We start from the raw sequence: 26,946 nt of genomic DNA on the forward strand, positions 1-26,946 counted from the left end.
TGAAAGAAATTTTAATATTATCCGCTGTATTTTGCTTTCATCTTCTAAAGGGACTAAAGGAGCTTAGATTGAGGGGAGGAGCTAAAAAAACAAAACAAAAAAAGCCTTCTTTCTCTAGCCTAGATCTGGGAGGAACTTTAAGTATAAAAGGGGATTCAGTTTGAGGTTTGTTGAGCAATGGCCTTTTTCCTTTTTTTTTTTTTTATCACTTGCTTTTGTATTCCAAGCTATTTCTTACTGGCTTTGAGATTACTTAGGTGTAAAAGGGAAAGGAATGTTATTTGTATATATGTGTGAGAGAAAAAGCAGATAGCATGGGAGGTATGTTATTTAGTTTGTACAGTTACCATTTGTGAGTTTTAGCCTTTTGTCCTCCTAGTCCTTTCCTGTTTGTGAGCCTAAAGATTTTAAACCATCTTTTCTTCTCTCCTTGGGTAATTGAACGCAGCCTATGGTCTTGCTTAGTGTAGAGCAGGGGTGTCCAAACTTTTTTCAACGTTTTTCACCAAGGGCCATATGCGGTAAAATACACAAACAGCCGGCCACTCACTCGAGGTGAAGTACGTATTGCCTCACCTGGTTTATTTAAGTAAACTAAATATATTTTTGGAATTTGCTGCGGGCCAATTAACAATGGATTGCGGGCCGCAATTTGGACACCCGTGGTGCAGAGCATTCCTCCCAAATCCCTCTCTCCTGCCCACTTATCTTTCAAGGCCTTGAGACATGCAAGCCCAGCTACCGAATGAACACTTCCACTTAGCTATCCCTGGAACACTTAGCCCTCTTGAAACATTAAAGAATCATTAAACCCTCTTGAATGCCTCCCCTTTCTCTATTCCCATGACCGCTCCCCTGATCGAGACCATCATCTCATTCTGGAGTAAGGCAACAGCCTTCTTACAGGTCTCTTGGAGACTGAAGTCTTCCACCACATGAATCTGTTCCACACACTGGGACCCAAAGTATTTCTTCCAGAATATCATTTATGCATCATTCTCCTAAATAAAACCTTTCAGTGGCTATCTTTTCTCCTTTTTACACAATTCAGACTCCTTAAAACTGTTGAAAAGTCTTTATTACATCTCTAATTTCAACCACTGCCAGCGCGTCACACTCTTAACTACATTAAGCTTCCTTTGTGGGTGGAAGAAGATAGATTCTGCGCCTCTTTTTGAAATTGAACTCTGTGTGTGCGTTATGTGCCGTTGAGTGAGCTCCACCTCCTGGCGACTCTGAATGAGTGGCGTCTTCAACAGCCCCATTCAGATCTGGTAGACTCATGCTCTTCTTTCATGGAGTCAATGCATAATTCAGCTTTACTGGGGTATAATTATACAGTTTGGTGAGTTTTAACAAGTGTGTACACCCATGCAGCTAATACCCCAATCAAGATACTGTATGCTGCAGTCACCCCCAAAAGTTCTCTTGGGCCCCTCTGCAGTCAGTTTCCCCAGCCATTGTCCCAACCACTGTTGATTAGTTTTGCCTGTTCTGGGACTTCATATAAATGGAGTCATACAGAATGTACTTTTTTTCCCCCTAATTTTTTTCATTTAGCACAGTATTTTTTAAGATTTAGCCATGTTGAATGTATCAGTAGTTTTAATTTATTGCTGAGTAGTATTTCATTGTATGGATACACCATAATTATGTCGTTATCAGTTGATAACTGATTATTTCATTATTAAGAATAAATCTGCCATGGACATGTTCAGGTCAGTTTTCGGACATATGTTTCATTTGCAGAGTTCTGATTGCTGCCCGTCGGTGCCAGCCCTAGGTATTGTCTGTCTTTCACATTGTAGCCATTCTTGTGGTGTGTAGTGGTAGCCTGTGGTGGCTGAGCAACACTTCATGTGTATTAGCTATTTTATATCTTTTGTTGTGATTTGTTTATTCAAATATTTAGCCTGTATGTTTATTTGAATTGTCTTATTAAGTTGCATTTTTAATATATGTTTAATATATTCTGGTTACAAGTCCTTTGTCAGATTTATATGTTGCAAATAGTTTCTTGGAGTCTGGTTTTCTTTTTCATATCTTAACACCGTCTTTGGAAGAGCAGAAGTTTTGTATTATAATGAAGTCCAATTAACATATTTTTTTTCTTTTATGATTAGTGTTTTTATATCTAGAAATGTTCACTTAATCTGAGATCATTTCTTGGAAATTGTATTATTTTAGCCTTGATGTTTAGATATATGATTTGTGTTAATTTTATTGTATAACATGAGATTGCATGTTGAGGTTCATTTTTTTCATGTTTATATAGCTTTTCCGGTGCTATTTGTTGAATAGACCGTACTTGCCCTTGAATTACTTCCGCAACTTTTTCAGACATCAATTGACCATATAATTGTGGGTCTGTTTCTGAACTCTCTGTTCAGTTCTATTGCTCAATGTCTGCCTTTATGTAAGTATCACACTATCTGGATTACTATAGTTTCAAAATAAGCTTTGAAATCAGGTAGTGTAAGTCCTCCAATATTGTTCGTTTTTTTTTTTCCCCCCAAAAATTTTTGGCTATCCTAGGACTTTCGTGTTTCTATATAAATTTAGAATTAGCTTGTCAATTTCTAAAAAAGAAAAATATGCTGGAATTTTAATTGGAAATGCATTGACTTTATAAATTAACTGGGGGAAAATTGACATCTTAACAATATTGAACCTTCCAATCCATAAATGTGTGTATTAATGTTCTAGCGCTGCCAAAATGAGGTGTCACAAACTGGGTGGCTTAAAGTAACGGATGGTTATTCTCACAGTTCTGGAGGCTGGAAGTCAGAAATTAAGGTGTCGGCAGGGCCTGCTCTGAAGGCTCTAGGGAAGGAGTCCTTCTAGTACATTTAAGGAAGTCAACATGGCTAGGTCGGTGGGGAGTGATGGTGGAGCCATTTCCTGTTGAAAAGCCTTTAATAATAGTAGCTTTCTTAGGAAGGCTTCTTTGGTATGAAATTGAGTCATTCATCGTATTGAGGGTTGAATTGGCCGAGACCTTGAAGGTCATTTATTCTAGCCTGCCCTACAACCTCTTAGACACAGGCTGGTTTGAGACAGCTTCTTCCAATTTACATGGTTTTTGTAGAAATTCTTAGAAAGTAGATAATATTGAGTCAAATTCTATTTTCCACAAACTTCTACCATTGGTTCTGCTTCCACCTTCTGTAATTTTACAGAATGAAGCTAAAATCCTTAGATTATTTTATAGCAGTTTAACACCTGTTCTCTCATTTTATTTCTTTGCCTAAAGCATCTCAGTTTGTAAAACTATTCCTTACATAGTATCTTTATCTGCATTTTAAAAGGTCACGAATGTATGCATCTTCCAGTGTAGGATTCCGAACTAAACTCAGTCTTATGAAAGTTGCCTGTATTGAGAATAACGGAGCATTCTTGGTCTGGATAATTTTCTGACTTTCAGTGCTTCTTTAGCTCGCCTTTACTTACTGTCTCTTACTAATTTAGAGTTTAAACATTCTGGCCTTTTTTCTATTTTTTTAAGGAAACTTTTAAAACCCACTTCCATTGTTCTATACCCGTGCAACTTAATAATATCAAAATGTAGGCTATTTTTTAAAGTGATTTTGTAATTAAGTATGCTGGTTTACCTTTTGTGTTTCACACGCAGATTTGATACACATTTGTCTGATCTGTACCCCAGTAAATAAAGTGTGGAACAAGACAAGGTCAAATGCAGAGTTTTGTGAGTTACCTCTGGAATTCTTCCATTAGTTTGATTTCAAGTAGTTAATTGCTGAGTACGTTTGTTCAGTCAGCTAGGAGTCTGCCTAACTAGTGTGGGGCTCACATTGCTCCGTTTTGTTCTTAAGGACATCACCAGACATGTGCAGCCTTGCTGAAATGAAGTCGTCTTGTGTCTGTGACATTCTTCTGGTCCAGTGTCCTAGTCACCTTATGCTTACGTTATATACATTGCATAACCCTTTTCTAAGTCCAGACTCTACAGCTGTGGAATCTATACCGCTGCTTCTTTTCTTTTTCTGGAAAATTGTGACCATTTCTACTTTTCTATAATTTTAAAAATATTACGAACAATGGTTTGATAAGCATATCTCCAAGTTCTTTTAATATCACCATAGGTCGTTTTCTGGTCCAGAAGACTTGAATGTTTGTAAAATGTCACGGTGTTTTTATTACTTCCCTCCTGCTAGGACTAATCACTTGTCTTGCCATCAAATTCTGGGATACTGTATAACAGAAAACTTAATTCCAAACTTTAAATCAGTATGACAAAAAGGTCTTAACTTGTAAAACTCCTGTGTTTCCATAGTTTTAAAATAATTTTTGTTACCAAACCTAATTTTTTTGGTCAGTTTTGTATTTCTTGAAATTCATTCCGTTTGAAAAAGAAAAAGTCCTGATATGTGGTTTTTAAGTAAAAGAAATGAAAAACCCACCCTGATTTATTATTATCAAAATTTGTGGAAGTCAAAATTATAAAAGCACAAGTTTTTGGCTATAGTGCTCACATTTTTCTACTACAAACTTGGTTATAGTTTTCTACAGACACTACATTTGTATAAAGAACTCTGGGATAGGCTATTTCCGTCAACAGGATTCCAGAATTACAGACGCTGATGTGAATGCAGATGAGGTTAGCCTAATTTGGGCAGGAGAAGGACGTGCTGAGTCCCAGTATGGGTAGCTGACGGCTGTTGCCAAGATTGACAGGTGTCCTGTGGGTGGCAGGAAGTCCCAGGGATAAAATTTGCTCTCGGATTGCTTCTCTCAGACACAATGATCAAAGTCATACCTTTGCTTTCTATTGATCACACATACTCATAAAATAGTGAAGTCTGCTTTTAATACTTTAATTTTTTTAGGTATTAGTTCTATAAGCCACAGGAAGGTAAGAAAAAGTTTTATATGTTCCTCTTACAGTATCATATTCTGTTTTGGAAAGTTGAGCTTTATATTATGCATTAATTTTTCTAGTATAGTCAGTGACTTTTCTTTTTTTGGCTACCCTGCCATTTCATTAAGGCTTTGTGAGATGAAAAAAGTTAGTTAACATAACAGAATACATTTGTTATTGGTGTAAAAGAGGCAACTATTTCTTAATGGGGTAATAAATTACATGATTCAATCTGGAAAGATTAATTTTTAAGAGAATTTACTAAGAAATAAACATAACATTGTAAAGGAGTGTTCATACTAATTGGGTAACAGCTTTTGATTTTATTTCATCTTATTGACATTTTTTTATGAAGAGAAGCTTTATAACTTATCAAGATAAATTAGTAGTATTTCATATCTCAAAGCAAGTAGTTTTAAAGCCATTAGGTGTATGCCATTAAGAAAATTAAGTGTACTGTTTTAAGAGAAACCTGTGTTCCCTGAGATTTCAGTGATGTAAACGTGTTATTAACAGAGAAGGATCTCTGATTTTAAGCATAAACTTAATAGCTGTTTCTATTCAAATAGGAATTTTCTGATCTGGGAGGATTGTGTCTTAATGAATCTCTGTATTTCAGTGTCAGACATACAGTAGAAATTTTAAGAAGAGGGTGCTTGGGGAACCATTATTAGGGAGCCAGCCTATTCACTAGTGTGAAAAATGAAAGCCAAGACCCCAGGCCTAACTAGGGCTCAGAAAAGGTTTATATATTTAATTCTGATTTAGCTACAATTTATTGAAGTTCTACCATGAGCAGGTTATTATTTTATAGATGTTATGTAACTCCTGTGAAGGGAGGAACATTAGGCCCACAGAGGTGGTAACTTGCCCGGCGTCCCTCAGCCCTTGGCCATAAAGATGGGAAACAAACCCTGGCTCTTGGCTCCAAACCTAGCAGAGTTTTGAGATGGTGGAAATAATCTCAATAGAAATTCATTGAAATGGTAGAACTTTCAGGGCTGCCTTGCTTACTGTCTTTTTTTTTTTTCCCCTTTCCCTGTGTCTCAGTTCTGATTCTTTCTCTCTTCTCCAATTCAATCCTCTTTTCGACTAGAAGAAAGGGAAGATTCTTGAGCTCACCATTACCCAAAAAGACCTTTATAAAAATGTTTAAGTACTGTACCAAAAATAGCAACAGATTGTTGTATTTGCTTCTCAGAACTTAACGTTTTAAGCAGCTGATTGGAAAGGAACTATGACGATAAGTATTCTTGGACTAAGCCTTCGGTGTCGTGGGCTAATTTGGAGCGTGAAACGAAGGCTAGAGCGCAGGTAATGAATGACCTTGAGTTCATTTTAGCCACTGGCTGAAGCTCCACGGCCCCTGAGAGACGACCACCAGCATTTCTCCTGAGCGTGGAGCTGATTTACACTCTGCTGCTCTGTCCTACCCCTGGGCTTCCTTTACGTCTGCTTACTGTTTAATACACTGGAATGCCGAGGGTAATCGAAGACCCTGACCATCTCATGTCACACCTAGTTTCATGACAAAATTAAAAAGTTACCTTGATTTGTGCAAGGATCAGCATCACGGCTTGTTAGTTCAGTAGATATATAATGTATAAGGTGTGGTGAGAAATTTATGGCCACGTGTTATGAATGCCTTCAATGGAGGAAAATTTATCTTTACTCTTGTAAATTTATGATTCATTTTGACAGGTCTAGAATTAACTTCCCTTTTTAAACACGTTGTACTGAGGGTGCAATAATGAAAATAGCATTATATTTGAACGATTTGGGCTGTTTCAAATATTTTAAACCATCATTTGTGTGTCATTGGTAAGCAGATGACTCTGTCTCGTTGTGAGCTGCAGCCCATGCATGACACAGTCCAGTCACAACCTGCGTGTTTGTCCGGCCAATCCTCTCTACCTGCCACCACCCCGTCACCTCTGCAGCGTCCCCCTAACTGCCCTGCCAGCCCACACCCCACCCCCCTGCTTCAGCAGGTTGGGATCAGCTGTTAGGATGGAGACAGATGACCTTCGTGGGGCCTCACTCGGGCTTTCCACGTTCCGTTCCCGCACTGCGGTCTCCTGTGCACGTCTTCCGTTTCTTCTCCTTACGGGGCGTGGTGTCATCTGCGCCTTGGCCGTCACGCCTGAACCTTCATTTCGGCTCAGGGACGTTTCCCGGAGTCAGGGAAGAAGTCCCTCCCCTTTCAGCTAGCTCAGAGCACGCTTTGTTGGCACGTCCTCCGTTCCTTTGTTGGCAGTATGGCAGCTTCGTTGCACTTGGTACAGTTGCAGTTGTGTGTTTATACTCAGACTTGGATAATGTGGACTCGGACTAACCTATAAGCTTCGCCAGGACGGGAGCCATGTCTGCTTTTACTCAAGGATTAGGCCCTTGGTGTCTACATGTGGCACAGGGCCTAGTACATAAGAGTAGCTTAATAAATACGTGCTGAATATTTGAAAGTTTCATGAAAGGTTTTTCTCAGCGTCATGAGGATGGATGTATATAGGCCCATTTTGCTATTACAGATCTCACTCACAGGCAAGAGAATGAGACATGTACCAAAAATATTGTAATATAAGCTAGATTGCAATTAGGGCTCGGAAGTAATATACTTTGCTTGAAAAATGCCCTGTTTGACTAGCGTTTGTCAATAAATTCAAAATGAGTGAATTACAATGTTAAACAGCACAGACAATATTTATAAGAGCCTCTAGCATTCTTACACCATGCTAGCTCTAAAGGAAATAAAAAGTTGAACAAATTCAGTATTAAAAGTAGAAAAGATAGAATAAAATGCATTAATATCCTTAAATGCCAGGACATGTGAAAGAAATGAAGAAACTTTTAGTACTGCCAGACATTTTGTGCAAGTTGTTTCCGAGCCCTCTGTTGGTATGAAAAGTGTAGACGTGCTCGAGGCTACCCTGGGACCTCTTGTGTCTTCATTTGGCAAGACTGTTAGGCCAGCCCTCACTGAGGTTTTTCCCTTTCCTCTTCCAATGTTCCTGCCGCTGTTCTACCCCAACCCTGGGTTGTGGCATTGAGCAGGCGCGGGGGAGAGGCTGGCTGGCAGGCGAGCTCAGAGGGTCAGGTGATCGCTGTGTGAAGGCAGCTGCTTGAGGTGCAGGGCAGTCAGTGCCCCCTGCGCCTGCCTCGGGACAGCTGGTGATTATCAAACTCCTAACAAGCCTTTCTCGCTCATTGCTCGCTGCGAGAGAAGGGAGATTATGCCGCGGGCTTTTGATTGACCCAATGGGAATTACATTGATCTGGTGTCTGGCTTTGGTTCTTATCAAGTGGATCGCCTCTAAGGTAGGCCATCTTTATTTTTAGGATTGTGACATTAATCATTAGTCTTTACATTTGGTAGGAATGAAATTTCTGGTCAGGTTTCTTCTCCTCCTGCTTCAGTTTTTATTTCTCTGATTAAAAGAGGTATGAGGTTTACCTGTCAGCTGAAAAACTTAAAATTATGGTGTGTAATGTTTATTCTTCTCCCGCCTTATTCCTCCCCAAGGACTTTTTATGGTATCATTCTTCGGTATCAAAGTGGCTCTCCTCAGGATCAGTCCTTTAAAGAAGTTTTTATTAAAGCAGTTCAACTTTTAAGATGATACAATTATTAAACAATTTAAACTTTTGGTGTACATATTTTAAACATTCTTTTCTGGAGATAAAGAATTTACTAATGCTTATAAATGGAAAGCACAGTTATTGAGGATTTCTAAACAATTACTGTGTAAAAAACTAAATACTACCCTCTATCATGGTGTCTCTTGAAGCCCTGCTGCTACTAAAATGTATGCCTTACTTATATATTAAAAACATTTGAACTTACTATAATCCGTTTTTGAATTTGAATTCTAAATATCAGACTTGAGAAAAGCTTGATAGAATGCTAGCCATTTACCATCTGGATAAGAGTCTAAAGTAGAAAATATTTAAGATTACTACTTGAAATTATTTGAAATTATTTTTTCTATACTTGCATTAAAATGAGTATATCTTTCATCTACCATGCAGCTTTTTTCTTCCTATATGAAGACACTGAAGAATATTAACTTAAAATCTATAAGGCACTATTTGCTAAGCAATACAAAAGCTTCTAAGGTTAAATTTCTTTTTCAAGCAAGGTCTGTAATTTTTCACATTTAACATAATGTCTTAAGCATAGTTCTCTCTCACTTGAAGCAGTTCTTTTTTTCTTAGTGATATGATTGAAAAACTCTTAAAGAAAAGCAGTGTACTCAAAGTTTTTAAATCCTTGTGTTTTATAAGTGAAGAATTAATTTTGTTGCACTGAGAGCTATTTACTCATTGTGTTTAAAGGATTAGCTTACCAAGTTATTGAATGAAGGTCAAGTTAATATTAATAATACATTAGTTAAATTGTGGATGTTTTCAGAGACTTTACTTTTTTATAACTACCAAAAAATTTAAATTACGTTTTTAAGCAAAAAGATTGTTAATATTTTGTCACTTTTTTTTTAAGTATATTGTTTGCATAGGGCATAAGACTGGGCAAGATACTGTTCAGTGGACCAGTGCAATCTTCGAATCGCAAACTTGAGCATGTTTTTCTAGCATATGTAAGATGAATATACTCTGAAAAAACTCTACTGTCTCAGAGAAAACAGCTTTCAGAACTTTGCCTGGGCTTCATCTTTTGTAGTATGTTACTATTTTTTGGTAATGTTACCAAAAAATTAGTTTAGTGCTACTGTATCTAAGCCCTTTGACCATCAGTTTACTGCTTAGCAAAACAAGCCCAATAAAACCTCCCTCTTGTGCCGGTTAAGTGAGGTTTTGTATGAAAGCACCGGGGAACATTTTCTGACACAGAGTAGGAAAGAGCTCAGCAAGTGTTAGTTAATATATTGTTACTTTTACCATGTAAGGGAAATGCCCACGCTTTTGCATAATAGATCATTTTAGTGGAAACTTGAACGAGATAAAAACAGTAGCACTTAAAGTATCTTTGCTCAGTTTTAAAACATGTCTGTCTTTAAAAGTTACGTATTAACTAATCTCAGGAACAACTTTTACGCCTTTTGTCATTTACTTTGTAAGTCATGTCTTGTGGAAGAGTGATTCACCCTGATTCAAGGAGAGTGAGTGTCTTACCCGGGCACTCAAAACGCCTGTTAGTGGCAGTGGATCCTGTACAGTTTAACTTGTTTGTGCTGCGGCTGTCAGTTTCTGATTAGCTCAGCCTCGCCCATGTTTTGACCTATACTAGTTGCTTTACAAGCTGTTCCCAGATGGCTAAATTAGAAAAGTCACGAGTAGAAGCTTCTCAGTTATTTCCATTCACTGGTGAGGTGAAATGGGAATGTGGAGGATAGCTCAGAGTGTTTTATGACAGACAACGTGACACAGGATTTTGATTAAATTTGTTTTACAATTTTTAGTAAAAGTAGAATTTTACTGGTATGTGGCTTGTAAAATGATAAACTTTAAAAATACATATGTTAAGTCTGTGCTGCAGTGTTGGTGTATAAAGCACATAAAATTATTTTTTCATATGATTCTTACACGGAAATCAAATTTGGATTGTTACAGTTCATAATTTACACTGTATTTTTTTCAAAATGAGTCACATTAGATTATTCTACCTAGGTTGCTTAATGAGAGAATTGAATAGTGTTCATTTTAATCTTGGTCCTTGAGGTGATGAATGATCGATCACTCAGGATGTCGTTGTTGATGGGTTCAGACACACATTTTAAGTCCATTCTTAAAAATATTTTTTGTCTCATTTTGATTTATTTCATGAGTTTTGTCTTGTGGTTTAGTATAGCATTTAAGCTAAGTATTTGTGGACCAGAATTACTTAAATTAGTGAATAGAATAACATGAATATTTGGCACATCCCTATGTAATTTGTTAATATACTGGGAGTGCCAAAAAAATGTATGTACATGACTTGTATTCATCTTCTGTTATTGGTATATATTGAGCATTACCATTTTAATACAGTTTTTTTCCTTTCTTAAAATGTGTATACATTTTTGGGGCATCCTCTGTATATTTAAAATTAAATTCTATGCTTTTGCCAAGTTTTTATTATGATTAATACAGACCCTAACCATTTCAGTATCTAAATTAGTGCCTCTATAAATAAAAGGATTATCTTAAAATAAATTTAGTATGTCAAAGTTATAATCTATATTATGTTCATTACTCAGTTTTTGACTTACACTATTTTACTTAACAGAGAGCTGATATTAGTCATTCTCAATCTTTAATATGTGAAGTGATAAATGAGGTTTTCTCTTTCTGATTAGTGGCTATTTTAGTAAATACCCTTCCAGCATGAAAAAAATAATGCCAGCCACTCTCCTAAAGAGGACCGTTATAACAGGTTAAAATTTGTTTTAATGAGCTATTATCCAAGTCATTATTGGACACTAGCAGGTTGATGGGTATTGACCAAGACAAGGTATTACATAATGACATCTGTGGCTTCATTGATACGATTTAGCTGATAGAAATATTTATTTCCACATATGTGCTTTCCAGGCTACTAGGTGTTCCTCTAATGTGGCAGTATTAAGGGGAGACCTATGATATAGTATCTTCGGGGTGGAGCCTGGAACAGCAGGTGTGAGTGGTGCCTTTTCATACCAAGTGATTATGGAGACTGTTTGCTCCAGAACAGCACGTTTACCGCCAAGCAGCTGGGAGGCCTCCTTAGGATGCGCTGTTAGGGGAAGACGCTGTGAGCCCGATGCTGCCAGGAGCGCGTTCTGTATGGTGCAGTCTCTTGGCGTGTGAGATCATGCTTTTCTTTGCAGTTTTCTTTATAGTAGATTCTTATTTTACTTTTAATTTGATTTATTTTGTGAATATATAAGAACTACACGTGCTACAAAACTCAAAAGATACACGTTGAAGAGTCATCTTCCTTCCTTTGTGTCCGTCTGCCTCCCTGGAGGCTACCAGTGTTAGACTTAGAATTTTATTTTTGCTTGAAACTTTGGTTTCTTTTACATTTCATCAAAGGTTGTTTTTTTTTTTTTTTTTTTTTTAAGGATACATGAAATCATATAAGAATTTAATTGATGCTTTTTTCTTAAATGGTAAGCATTAAGGAGAGAATGATTTGGGAGTTGTTTTGCATATTAAATCCAAATGAGGGCTTTAAATAAAATAAATTTTCTTTATAATAATAATGAAAGTATGATTATTTTTCCTTGAGATTTTTAGGTCTATGTTGAGTTGTAAATCTTATAACAGTTTTGTCAGGGAAGATCATTAATCTGATACTTAAAAATGTGATCTCGCTGCTGTAATGTGTATTTCTTTTGTTAATGAAATCAAGCATTTTTTCTTGTGTTTATTGGTTTATTATTTCTTGTAAATAGTATGATTGTGTTCTGTTTTCCTACACTCTTTATTGTCTTCTAATTGACTTGGGGAGACACAAACTTTTTGTCCTTTCCTTTTTAGGGAAAAATTAGCCCTTTGTCATATCTTGTTGAACTTTTATTTCTTGGTTTGAGGTTTCTTTAGCTTTTGTTTATATTTTACTATACATAATTTAACTTTTAAGTGGCCAAATTGATCCATTTTCATGACTTTTAGATTTTATGGAACAATTAGAAAGGCCTTTTCTAGTTAAGATTTTCTTTTTAATGCGGTCATGTTTTCTTTTAATATTTTTGTGCTTTAATTTTTTTTACATTTAATTTTGTTGTTTCATGTGTAATTTATTTAAATAGGAGGGTAATAATATAGCATTTTTGGTTTTCCAGATAGCCAACACTTAATCTATTATTTTTTTATTAATTCAATATTTTCCTCACAGATTTTAAATCCTATATTTATCACATAGAAAATTACTGTATATTCTTGATTTGATTCTAGATTCTCTGTTGACTATTTTCACTGTATCTTTATAGTGTGCACACTACTTTATTAATAGTTTGTGGCACTAGTTCTATTTATTACTGTTTTTAAAAGGATTTCCTTACCTGTTTATTTAACTAATATTATTGATCACTTTCAATGCTCTAGGCACTATTTTAAATGTTGGGATTTCTAGATCTGGGGATACAGCAGTGAATGAAGTCTCTGCCGCCACAGAGCTTAGTTTCTAATAGGAGGTGTAGTTAATTTTACTTGCTAGATTTTTAATCTGTCTTTATATCAATTCTGTTATTCATTAATTTATCAACTTATAAATTATTTGTTTATTTGCAATAAATGCATTTAATCATTTATTTACCAAGTATTTATTTAGAATCTACTAAATAATAGCTACTGTTTTGGGGGCCAGGGAACAGTGGTGAATGAGACAGACACAGTTCCTGTTCTCGTAGAGCTTTTATTTTAGAACAAGCAAACGTGGTCACATCAGCTAAGTGGTGATGTAGAGGCCATGCAGGTAGGTAGCTGTGGAAGAGCGTGACTTCAGATTTGGTAGCCTGGGAATACCTCTGGAGAGACGACTAGAACTAAGAGATGAGGACACAGTGATGCAGTGACCCTGGGCAGGGGAACAAGTGTAAAGGCTTCTGTGCATTTGGCGGGGCTGAACGAGAGCAAGGAGGCTGGCGGGACTGGGTCAGAGGGAGGCAGATCATGGAGTCCTTTGGAAATCAGAGCGTGCTGATTGGACTTTAATCCAAGTGTATGGGGAGCCATGGGAGGAGTCTGAGCAGTAGTTGAAAGGTTCACTCTTGCTTCTGTGTGAAGAGTGGGCTGGGGGACAAGAGCTGCATCAGGAAAACCAGCCAGCAGCCCATTGCAGAAGTGCAGGGGAGAGATGCTATTGCCTCAGACAGAATGAAGGAGTTTCGATAGAGGAAGAGAGTTGGATGTGAAGGTAGAGTTGGTAGAACTTGTTGACGGTGCTTCAGCTCTTATAATTTTTGTTTTGTTTTAGCAATTATTTTTTAAATTTGCAGTATTTTTTTATTGAGCTATAACTCATACCATACAATTCACCCATCTAAAGTGTACAAGTCAATGATTTTGAGTATATTCACAGAGTTGTGCAGTCATTAATTTGAGAATATTTTCTGGACTGCAGAGAGAATCCCTGTACCCATTGGTATTCACTCCCCATTTCCTGCCAGCTCTCCCAACTCTAGGCAGCCACCAGTCTACTTTCTGTCTCTATGGATTTGCCTGTTTTGGACATTTCGTGGGAATGGAACCATATAGTATGTGGTACTTTGTGACTGGCTGCTTTCACTCACCATGCTGTCCTCAAGGCTCAGCTGTATTAGTACTTGATTCCTTTTTACGTCTGAATGCTACTCCATTGTGTGGCTACACCACATTTTATCCATTCGTTAGTGGATGGACATTTGGATTGTTTCCAATTTTAGGCTATTGTGAATATTGTTGCAAGAGACATTTTTATATCTGTTTGTTTTATTTCTTGCTAGCCTCTGGGCCATTTGGTTTATTTTGTTCCATTTCTAGCTAATGGGTTTCTTCAAGTGTCTGATGATTCTTGTTTGTCTGCTTATTCATCCACATTTAAAGTAAGGGAACAGTAAAGCAGTTGAACCATTCTGTCTTCCTCAGTTCTGTTTCCCTTTGTAGAAGATCTCTCCCCAAGTGGGCTTGTCTGACATACTTCAACATTAAATTTCCACCTACTGCATATTCCTCACTTTGTATCCATCTTTATGGTCGTGTTTAACCATATTGTATTATAATTCTTTGTCTTTCTCACTACTATAGATTTCAAGAGCAGATGCTATATCTAATTTCATTTTTGTATATCCAACTTTTCTTGCACTGTGCTTCACAAATAATAAATACATGCTGGTGAATTTAATACATTTAATTGTCATGCATTAAAAATGTATATATGTTTTTTTCTAGAGGCGTGGAGCTATTTCCTATGACAGTTCTGATCAGACTGCGTTGTACATTCGTATGCTAGGTAAGCATTTTTTATTTTGTACTGATATCAGTTAATTTTGTTATCTACTGTTATTTGAAATTGAGATATCTTTCATTAAGTAGTCTTTCATCACTGTTTGCAGCAGAAATAATCTATTACTTTGAAGTTTAGAATCTAGAAACCAGTATTGAATGTGATGTGAATGAAGAGGCATTTTAGAGTCATAGGTAATTGAGAAATCTCTGGCGTAGTACCTGGGACTCTGTCACTGACACCCAATATTAAATTGCATCCTGAGTGTTCTTCCCGAAGAGTCTGAGATTTGTATTATAGTTGCTAAATACTAAAGAAATGTCCATGCTAACATAGAGGGGAGGCCATGAAATAGCTAATCACGTAGTCCTGTCACTGCATGTATTTTGTTCTCAGTTGGCTGGTGAGAAAGACCATTTGTCTTCTCATCTCAGTTCTTAAATTTTTAATGTATTACTCAAGTCCACAAGGTAAAATGAATTTAGATGTGTATCTATGTGGAATTCTCTCTCTCCCTCCCTCCTTCCCTCTCTCCCTCCCTCCCTTCTCTCTGCCAGATTTATCTCTTGATCCACATCCTTGATCCCTTGTACTTTTAATTCATACTATTAAATATGTGCTATTCAGATTCCTATAGGCAGGTTTACCCATCTTTTCTTGGAGGCATCTTCCATGGCTACCCTCCCCATGTTCAGAATTCCTCCCTCAACTCTATGATTTTGAGCCATCCTTATTCTTCACCTACCTCTGTTTTTTTGTTTGTTTGTTTTTGCGGGGGTGGGTGGGTGCCTCTTGCACTAATTCCTTTTCATACTCTTCAGCCTAAGTGCTCTCCAGTGTTCTGGTCTTGCTTTTTCCTTTTGTTTCCTCTTTAGCTTCACCTTGTGTATCTTATCTGCCTCAGTTTCATTCTACTCTAGTACATATTTTCTTCCCACGAATGTTCAGCCCTTTCCTTTTCACTGTCTCCATTTCTCCCTCCAGGATTCTGCTTGCCTTAAAACAGCACTTTAGACACACATATATGTATTTTTCAATTCTGTAGAACATCTCCACGTGGGTGTATTATGGGTACTTTATATTTAACATGTCTGTTAAAATAAGGATTTATGAGTATGCTCCCCGGGCTGTTCATTTTGCAGTCTTGCCATCCCAGAAAATGTAACTCTGTTCTTCTGGTTGTCGGGTCAGAAGCATCGGAGTCCTTCTGGACTCTTATTTCTTACATACGCTATGTCCACGTCATCAGCAAATCTTCCTGGCTGATACCTTTAAACTCTATCCAGAGTTCTACCACCCCAGTGCTGTTACCACCCCATTTAAGCCATAGATGTTGTTATTTTTGTGTTGTTAACTGGAGTCACACTGCTGTGCATTGGAGGGCCAGAATTCTCTTGCATAACTGAAACTTTACAGCCTTTGACCAACAGCTCCCACGTCCCCCTCCCCCCAGCCATAATTACTGCCTCGTTTATTGCACCTGTTCCTTAACGGGTCTCCCTGGTCTACCTCCGTGCCTCTACACGATTCTCGTCTACCCAGCCAGTGTGGACTTATTCAGACATGAGTTAAACCACTCTCACTCCTTTGTTCAGAATTCTCTCATGGTTTTCTACCATAGAGTAGCAGCCAAAGCTGTAACGGCCCATGAAGGTCCATTACGATCTAGCCCAGGACCTCTCTGACCTCACCTCCCACCAGGTCTCCTCACTCCAGCCATGTGGGCCTCTCTGCTTGACCTTGAACATGCCAGGCATGCTGCCTTCTGAGGGTATTTGTACTTCCTGTTTCTTACGCCTGGAGACCTCTTGCTCCAGACGGCCGTGTGGCTCACGGCCTCACTTCCTTCGGGTCTCCGCTCCAATGCCTCCTCTCCAGTGAGGCCTTCTCTGACCACACCGATGAATCTCTCCTGCCTCTTACTCCTCTTAGCTTGCTTTCATTCTCTCCACGTAATCTTTGCCGTCTCCACAGGATGAAATTATTTATTTGTTTTATTATTTGTCTCAGTGAAAGGATAAGCTTCACGAAGACAGGACTTTATGTAGTTTGCTCACTGCTGTATTTCCCGTGCCTGACGTGTAGTTGGTGCTCAGGAAACATTTGTGGCAGAGTGAAGGAATCACCACGTGAGAGAAGTGATTAATCATTGTAGGATGGACTCATGGTAGATGACGTGAGCCTTGACGGAAATGATGGCCTTATTTGGAGAAACAAAGAGCAAGCAGGAAAGCTTTCGAGGCAAATAGAATTGCAAGAGCTCAGGGTTAGGGACTAAAGACTGAAAGGTTATGAACTTGGAGTCTGTGAAAGTATCGTGGGAAAGGTCCTGTCTTTGGAGCCCCCAGACGGAGGTTTAAATCTTCACTTACCCTTCATACTAGCTTTGTGGCATGGACATTCTATATTTCAAGTCTCAGTTTCTGCATCTGTAAAATGGGGTAAAGATCCTATCTCTCAGCTGGATGGGAGGGGGGTGGGGCTAGGGGAGAAGGTAAAGGGATTAGACAGTACTAATTAGTAGTCACAGTATAGCCACGGAGATACGAAATACAGTTTGGGGAAAATAAGCAATAACGTAAAGATTATATAGGGTGCCAGATGGGCACTGGATTTATTAGGGAGACCACTTCATAGACTGTGTAGATACCCGACTACTATTATTTACACACACACACACACACACACACACTGCTAAAAAAATGTATACACATTTTAAGAAAGGAAAAAAACTGTATTAAAATTATGCTGATGGTAAACACTTTGAACACCTCTTGTAATTGCAGAAGTCAAATGTGACTTGTATTCAACTTTTGTTATCGATTTACTAGGTTGGTGCAAAAATAATTGTGGTTTAAAAGGTTAAAAATAATTGCAAAAACCGCAATTACTTTTGCACCAACCTAATATATTGACTATTAGAATTTTAATACATTTTTTTCTTTTTTAAAAATATACATTTTTTGGCACCTTCTGTATATATATTTATATAGTCATGGGACGTGGAGTACAGCATAGGGAATATAGTCAATGGAATTGTAACAACTATATATGATGTCAGAGGCGTAGTAGATTGGGGGGGAGTTATCACTTTGTGAGGGGTGTAAATGTCTAACTATTACATTGTTTTGTTCACCTGAAACTACTAAGAAAAGATCCTATCTCTCAGTTGGTTAGAAAATTAAATAAAATAATGCCTATAATAGGCACGAGAGAGTGCCTGTACACGGTTTTCAGTGGTGCTATATGGAGAAGTAGGTCCAAACGTCGTATCGATACATGTATTATAGAAACAGTACTGAGCTGTTTCAAGAGCCAGCTAAAGACCTTGGGTACACCCACTGTCAAAGACAAAAGAGAAGATTGCTCAGATTAAACATTTAAGGCAGACTTTTTAACAATTTTAATTTTCTGTACATTTAAAAAATGATAAGCTGCTTGAGAATAGGTTATATATTTTCTATTTCTTCATATCCCTTGTAGCCTGAAATATAGTGCTAGGTACAGAGTAGACACTTCATAAATATTTGTTTCTCGCTGTGGCTTTTTAAAGTTTTGTGGTGAGCATTTTTTTTAATTCCATGTGAGTAATAAAATATTATGTTGAATTTTTACTTGAGTCATCTTTCAGAAAGCTAACTTTAAAATGTAGATTATAATCATTGTATTGTAGGAGTAGATTTTAAAAAGACAAACTTCAGCTAGCCTTACAACTCAGTACTGAAAAATTTGTAAACCTCTTCAAATAAATCAGCTCATAGCTACTTATTCCGTATATATTATTAGTGGGCCATTACTTCTGAATATGATACCACATAGACCTTTGTTGCATAGAGGTGCTTCTTCTCAAATGGCTGCCTTCTAAACGTATGTTTTATCCTTGATTCTGTCCAGGAGATGTACGCGTAAGGAGTCGAGCGGGATTTGAATCAGAAAGAAGAGGTTCTCATCCGTACATTGATTTCCGTATTTTTCACGGTAAGTGTTGACAGACACAATATTTCTCTCAGACTTTTAGTTAACTTCAAATCTTCATAAAATTATGTAATTTACTAAGGGAAAAAGTATACAAGAAAAAACTATATTATGTGTGGAATGTTTTAAAAACACTGGGTTGTGGTAAATGACACTTTATTTCTAGATAATGTTAGAAAAATGTTTAGAGACAGTTAGAAATATGAAAGCTGATATAGTTTTTCTTTTTAATTTAAATATGAAATTACTTTGGTACATTTTTTCATATATATATATATATGCATATATATATATATATATATATATATATATATATATATACATATATATGAAGTTTTTTTTTACTCCAAATATTTTTGTCTTCACTACTCCAGACATTTCTGTGCAAATGACATTTTCTAAAGGTATTGCCTAATTGACAAGGTATATCCTTTCGGTTTATCTGAAAATACATATCATCTTTGTTTGGTGATGCATATTTTGGTAGAATGCTTATTTTTAAAACAAACATGTGGGTCTGGCCCATAATGGAGAAAAGGAAAAAAAACAGAATTTCTAAAACCGTTAAATATGAAACACATTAAATCTGTTTTTGGAGAAGTTCCACTTTTGGTAATTTGACTAAATTATTTGGATTGACACTCCAATTAAAAATATGAGAATAACTGGGAAAAATATTAAAGACATGTATTTAAGTATATCAGAATGCTGTTAAGGCAGAGAGATGAGCCTGGCATTTTAGGCTACTTTTCCCCGTTAGTATCTATTGATTCCGGGAAAGGTGGATGAGAAGCTGAGCAGAGATTTTGATGGACACTTAAAGCTAGAAAAGCATAAATGGATGTTTATTGCTCATCAATGTTTGGGGGTTTGTCCTGGTAAACCCTAGATGCTTAAGTTGGAACCCCACAGTGCTATACCTTAGAAATAAATCCCGACTTTGAAACAGCTCAGTCAATGATTAGATTAAGGTGATCTGTAACTTTGGTACCTCTAACCACCTGCTTGAAGTGGCTGTTAATCCTCTTTGGAGGAAGCTGACATTACGCTAAATCTCAAATTCCCTCTAAATTTTTCATACGAATATCAAGCACTGAATTAAAAATAAAAAGGCATGAGGAGACAAGACAATGTGACCAAAAATGAAGAGGAAACAACAGGCAATAGAAATAGCCACAAGGGATCCTAATAATTGAGTTATTGTACATGGGCTTTAAAATAACTAAATGTAATTACATTGATGGAAGAGAAGATACAGGATTGAGAACTTCATTAGAGAACTGAAAATTGTAAAAGAAGAACCAAATGGAAATTCTAAGACTGAAAAATATACCATACCTTAAATAAGAACTCACTGGGGATGGTTTTAACAGCAAATAAGGCCAAAATGAAGAGACAATTAGTGAATTGGAATATAGGTCAGAAGAAAATATTTAGAATGAAACACAATGAGGAAGAAGGTATAAAATACAGAAAATACATGGAATATGTTCCAGTTATGTATTGCTCTGTATTTTGCTCAAGAATTTGTCAAGAATTGTGAAAGATCTGGGATTCTACCTTGTAAGCTAAAACATAAATTAGCCTGTTACTGCTTCCTGGATGCTGGCAGAAGACATAAGACCCGTGGGTCGGAGACAAAGGATTTTATTATTCGTGACACAGCAATTAACGTGAATATCATGTTGGTTTTTCTAGCGACCCCCATGTCCTACGCTGGCAACACAGAGGGGTTTAGGTGGATATTTTGCAAACAATGAGTTTGTATCACATCTGAGGAACAATGAGCTTGAGGAATTTAGCCCCTTTTGTAGTAAGACTACTCTTTGTTCCAGGAAAACATGTTACATATTCCCCAAGGTTGCTAGGCGCAAACACAGGCCTGAGAAATGGCCCAGGTAAAGATTGGTCAGGGCTTGGCATTCTAGGCACATCTGGCAAGAATGTGCATGGACAGGTAAGGCCTCTGTGGAGGATTATCTCTCCCAATAGGAGCAGATGACCCAGAACTTATAGGCAGGAAACAACCTTTTTCATGATCATTGTTCTGAGGGTTAGTAATTGAGTCCGGGTTAGATTTGTCTGTGCTGCACAGTATCGTGATCTTTATCTGGGGTAGTTGAAACAGCGAGAGACGGCTGGGTGGCTGCACTAGATCCGTATGTCTGGGGCCTTGGTTCCTTTCTACATGTTATTTCCTGAGGCTGGAACATCCAAGATGGCTTCTGCACTCTCATATCTGGTGCCAAGGCTGGGAGGGCTGGAATTTCTGGGGCCGGCCAGGAATTCTCTCTCTCCATAAATGGTAGTCTCAGGGTAGTTGGTGTTGGCAGTTGCCTTCCCCCAGAGCAATCATTCCAAGAGACAGGAGGAAGTGAAGGATCTTCTGGTCTCTGATGGTTTGGGCCTGGTACAACATCACATTTTATATTCTGTTGATTCTCTCTGTCACACAGCTTGCTCAGATTCGTGCAGAGAAGACATAGACCCCACTTGTCAAAGGAAGTAACATTAAAAAAAGTTTTAATCTTCTATCTTTAATTTGGCACAAAATAATGTTGAAAGGTGATTAGGGTCCCAGGAGAAGCGAGGGAGAGTATAGCAGAAGCAGTCTTTAAAAAGATAACGACTGAGAAATCTCTAAAGCTTGATAAAAGACATTAAGATACGGAATCAAGAAGCATTATGAATCCCAAATATAGTAACATTAAAAGAAAACCACACCTAGATGTGGCACTGAATAACTGAAAATCAAAAGAAAAGAAAAACTTTTAATTTTCAAAAATTTATTTTTCAGTTACCATTGACATAATATTGTTAGTTTTAGATGTATAAAACAACATAGTGATTAGACATTTATATACCTCACAAAGTGATAACTCCAATAAATCTACTACCTATCTGACACTGTACATAGTTATTGCAATATTATTGACTATGTTCCCTGTGCTGTACTTTACATCCCCGTGACTAGATACAATATTTTTTTTCAATTATAGTTAACATTTAATATTATATCAGCTTCAGGAGAACAGCACAGTGGTTAGACATTTATATAATTTATGAAGTGATCCTCCCGATAAGTCTAGTACCCAGTTTTTACATGATTGACTGTATTTCCCCATTCTGTACTGTACATCCCTATGATTATTTTGTAACTATCAATTTGTACTCTTTTTTTTTTTTTTTTTTTTTTTTTAAGGAGGGCACACCTCACAGTGTCCATGCAGGGATAGAACCGGCAACCTTGCTGTTAGTAGCACCATGCTCTAACCCACTGAGCTAACTGGCCACTCCCCAATTTGTACTTCTTAATCCCTTTCTCACCCAGCCCCCAACCCTCCTCCCATCTAGTAACCACCAGTTTGTTGTCTGAGTCTGTTTCTGTTTTGTTTGTTTATTTTGTTCTTTAGATTCTATGTATAAGTGAGATCTTATGGTATTTGTCTTTCTCAGTCTGACTTATTTCACCTACCATAATACCCTCTGTGTCCATCCATGTTGTCCCAAATGCTAAGATAAAGAGAAAACACTTAAAAAGTAGTGAGAGAAAAAGAAAAATTATTACCTTCAAAGGAGTGATTATGAGATTGCCAGAAATAGATTGTGTTTCATTTTCAACAAAAACCAAGACCAAAGAACCATTTTCAACCAAAAACCAAGAAACTAGAAGACAAAGGATAGATAGCTTCGAAATGATGGGGAAAAAAAACCAAAAAAACCTGCCAAACTAAAATTTCATCCACAAACTCTTCTAGAGAATAAGAGAAAAAAGGATACACTTCACAACTTATTATGTAAGGCCAGCGTAATCTTGATACTAAAACCTAATAAGGATATGACAAGAATAAAAAAGTTACAGCTAATATCACTTGTGGATATCGATGAAACATACTAAATAACCAAAATCCTATCCAAGCATCCTAAATAACCAACATAATGCATGACTTATCTCTGAGGGGTGAGGAAATGCCTAACCCTTAACAATAAGACTAGTCTTTTAAAAGAGTTTTATATAGACTATTTTTATCAAATGCTGTCAAAGTGAACACTGAATTCTGCAAACTAAGGCTGTAAGAGTTGCTTAAGGGAAAGAATGCTGATTATACAGTTTATTCTCACGTTAACATTTTAGATCTAATTTTAGATGATAAAGAACTCATTTCTTTGATTTGTAATAAAGCTTGGACTGTGTATATATTCACTTTAAGTATTGAGATATGCCTATTTTGAAACCTTTTAAATAGGCCTATTTATTTCTATAGTATGTAAAAGTATGCAGTTGTCTTCAGGATGAAGTTATGCTGTCGTGTAGAATAAATCTGATTTTGTTAAATAGCCTGAAGCCATGTGTTCAGAAATATTTGAACCTGAAACTAATATGTCACTTATACCTCAATAAAAAAGCATTTGCTATCTGTAATAACTATAGCATTGTGTGTATTCTGTACCCAAAAAGACATTGCATGTATTATCTCATTTAATTTCACAACAGTCCTGTGAGGCTTATTTTATAGTGAGGAAACAAGGATCAGAGACCTTAAATAACTTTCCTGATGTCATAAAACTAGTGAAAATGGCAGAACTTGGATTCAAACTCCAAAGCCCATGTCTTTCTCCACTCTGCTGTACTGCGTCTCCATATGAGCACGTGATAGTCTACTAGGTGAGACCATTGCTGTAAGCACCTAGCTGACCCCCCCATTTATCCATGCACAATAAATGTAAACTTATCCCATAGATGTAGATGAAAGTACTTATTCAGTGTTAGTAGCCTTTCAGATATGGCTCCTGTTCTTTTTGAGGAAAATTAAAGAAGGGGGGGTTTAGAATAAAGAATGTCTTCAGATTTTTTATTCAATTATTATTCAACAAGACCTTGCCCTAGAGTTAAAAACTTACAGCACCAAAGTAAAAAAAAAAAATTTTTAAGACAGTCCCCAAGGGTAATTCACGATTCTGTGCATCTCAGTGATGTGTTTGGGTCTAAGGTGGCAGATGGAGTGACTGGAGGGCTCCCTCTGGTGGGCCATTAAAACAAGTCGTGGTCACGTCTCAAGATCCAAAGGCTTTTCTGTTAAAAAGCTCTCTTGTCTAATAACTGAGTATCAGTGGCATCTTTGGCTGTGCCATGCGGATGAGAGAGCAGAGAGGCCGTGGGACAGATGGGAGGAATACTGCTCAAGATGTATTGATTCTTCAGCCCTTTTGTTTCCTTAACCTGTTCCCTGTGTTTCCTGACCACTTTGTAATATGAGGGAAAAGAGAAAAACGTCCCTTCTGAATTTGCCTGCTATCCCACATTTCATTTTTTTGACTCAGAAAAGCTAAGAATGGGTGACTGGAAGTAATTCCCATGGTCATTCAGTAACACTCTCATTTAGTTGTGGTGGAGGCTGATTAGTTTGCTCATGGTCACATAGTGAGGTAATGTGGTATTTTAGAAAGGAACCAGCAGAGCCAACAGCTCTTTAATAGTAACTTGATTAACTCACTGAGCCCTGTTGGCTTTCTAAGCGGGATCGGAATGTAGGTAACCATGTAAACTAGAACAAGCCTGGGACTTGAAATAAATAGACCTAGCCTAGCAGAAGCTGGGCTTTAATAAAGACAATTTTAATTTATTGTGTATTATGCTGTGAAATAAATAATGGTGTATCTCAAGTTATAGAATGAGCTCGTGAAAATACTGGTAAAAGGCTCAGATTTTATGTAATATGGTCAGAGGGTGAGGTTTTTAGTAAATGTCTAAATGAAAGTACTAGTTAAGTTCTCATAGTCAGTTTTCTGTTCCCAGTTCCTTTTATATATTCCTAATTACTTGTTCAACTTGATATTCTTTCCTCTCTGTAGTGGCTTCTACTTGCTTATTTCAATATAAGAATTTTGCTTCTAATCATTACAGAGGGAGGGAGTGTGTGTGTGTGTGTGTGTGTGTGTGTGTGTGTGTGTGTGTGTAAAGGGGAAGAATGGGGGGAGCAAACCAGAAGAAACTAGAAATTTCCATCTTAAATGATCTCCTCATGGTTCATCCTTGATTTATAGTTACCGATTCCACAGATTATATTTTGGAAGTTATTCTAGGACAGACAGTTCTGGAAATCTGTCTAACTGTCTTTTAGAAAACTTACTCTTCAGTTTGGCATTGTGTTTTAGAAGCCATTGAAATGCGCTCCTATGTGCTTATTCTACATCTGAGGATTTATTCTCAGGGAATCAATTAGGATGTGCTTAAAGATTTAGTTATAAGAATTTTGTTACAGAATTGTAAGAAAAATAAAGGTTAGAAACAGTCTAACAGCAAAAAGGTTAAGTAAATTATGATAATTTCATACCTTAGGATAATACATGACTAGTCAAAATGATGGCACACATAAGTGTATTTATTGACTTGAAAAGGTATTTATGAATTTCAAGCAAAAAAATATTATGAAATGTCTTCAATAATAGAAAAACTATATGTACACTTGCATATAGAAAATAATTCATAGAGGAGCATTTGAGATCTTGCTCTCTAGCATCTGCCGTCAGTTTGGCTCAAATAAACTTATTAAAATCCTCAAAAAAGAAAAGAAAAGAATTCATACAAAAATATCTAGAGCCCTAGGCTAACAATGGTTGTTTCTGGACAGGCAGGCCTTTCCATGCAAATTCTGCCCTTTCTCGAACCTACATTGAGCAGAATATAATGCTTAGGGCAGATTTCCCAGAAGAAGGGACCAGGAAGGGGTTGGATGTCACTCAAAATGACAAGGTAGGAAGCTCTCTAGGTGTTGCTCTCACCACCAAAACAACCACTAAACGGGTAGCAGGGGTGGGGTGGAGAGTCGGGGTGGGGGGACAGAATCACCTATTTCAGGACTCTGGATCCTGATTGGACATTTACAACAACAGGGGAGTGCTCGATGGAGGGAACGGCTGCTGTTCTTTGGTAGTTGGGCTGTGTGTGTGGACCAGTGATCATCCCCGTGCCTCAGCTCCTCAGACTGTGGGGATGGATAGTGGCTTATGGTCCTGGAGTGGCTTGCTGAAGCCAGTGTGGGCAGTGGGGACCTTGTGCTTCAAAAATTTATATTAGAGTGCATGTTTAAGTTAATCTGGCAGATCCTAGAGGTATAGGTACAGATGTTTGCTTGGGTTTGGGCCCTTTTGGTTGCAGAGGCTTCACCCATGGCATCTACCAGAAGATTTAAAGAATCAGTACTTTTCTTTCACCCACCCCCACCCTGCCTTTTAGAGCCAGACGTTTCAGAAAATCTATGTTGGGTCACTGGCTGACTGCAGGAATTTCAGTGACCACACACAACAAGGAATAAACAAAGGCAAATAGATATGCAAAGGCAAAAATAGTTTGGAAAAGTCACAATATAGATGGCTCCAGCCCACAAACAAGCAAAAACAAACAGTCCTGGAGAAGTGAGAGATTGTATTTCCAGTATAATACTCAGAATGTCCAGTTCTCAATTAAAAACACTATAAAACACACAAAGGAACCAGAAAGTATGGCCAACTGTCTTAAGGGCTCAATGAAGTAAAGCTAACCATGGACAAAGAATGAAAGGAAATGAAGAGAATTAGAAAAAATTAGAATCTCAACGGATAGAAATTATAAAGAGGAACCAAATTCTGGAGCCGGAAAGTACAATAACTGAAATGAAAAATTCACTAGTGGGATTCAACAGCAGATGTGAGCAGGCAGAAGAAAGGATTAGCAAGCTTGAAAATTAGACCACTGAAATTACACAGACTGAAAAGAAGAAAGAAAAAAAAATGAGAAATGAATAGATCCCAAGAAACTAGTGGAGGAACATTATGCGTATCAATATATAAATCATAGGAGTCCTAGCATGAGAAAAAAAAAGGGGGCAGAAAAAAATATTTGAAGAAATAATGGTGGGAAATTTCCGAAATTTGATGCAGACATGAATATACACATCCAAAAAGCTCAGCGAACTCCAAGCAGGAAAGAGATCCACACTGAGATACATTATATACAAAATTTTAAAACCGAAAGTCAAAGAATTTTGAAAGCAAGAGAGAAGCAACTTGTAATAAATAAGGGATAATAAATAAGATTAACAGTTGATGTTTTGGAGGCTGTAAGGGGTGGGGATGATGTATTTCAAATCCTGAAAGGAGAGGGTGGCTATCAACTGAGAAATTTGTATCTGGTCAAATTATCCTTCAGAAA

The 26,946-nt window shown here is 37.2% G+C and overlaps 1 protein-coding gene across 3 annotated transcripts in view; it reads left to right on the forward strand.

The window, feature by feature from the left end:
* The window catches only part of PDE7A (phosphodiesterase 7A), an 84,428-nt gene that overhangs the window by 27,456 nt on the left and 30,026 nt on the right, over window positions 1-26,946 (forward strand). For 2 of the 3 annotated variants that reach the window (XM_033126385.1, XM_033126383.1), the window contains exons 2-3: window positions 14,726-14,786; window positions 18,675-18,758. In XM_033126385.1, coding sequence (XP_032982276.1) covers window positions 14,726-14,786; window positions 18,675-18,758 — 145 coding nt within the window. Of the gene's footprint in view, window positions 1-8,019; window positions 8,195-14,725; window positions 14,787-18,674; window positions 18,759-26,946 lie in introns of those variants that run through there. The other variant, XM_033126384.1, reaches the window with a different exon arrangement.

The sequence above is a fragment of the Rhinolophus ferrumequinum genome, chromosome 14 (genome assembly GCF_004115265.2).
Source record: "Rhinolophus ferrumequinum isolate MPI-CBG mRhiFer1 chromosome 14, mRhiFer1_v1.p, whole genome shotgun sequence".
Classification (NCBI taxonomy): Eukaryota; Metazoa; Chordata; class Mammalia; order Chiroptera; family Rhinolophidae; genus Rhinolophus; species Rhinolophus ferrumequinum.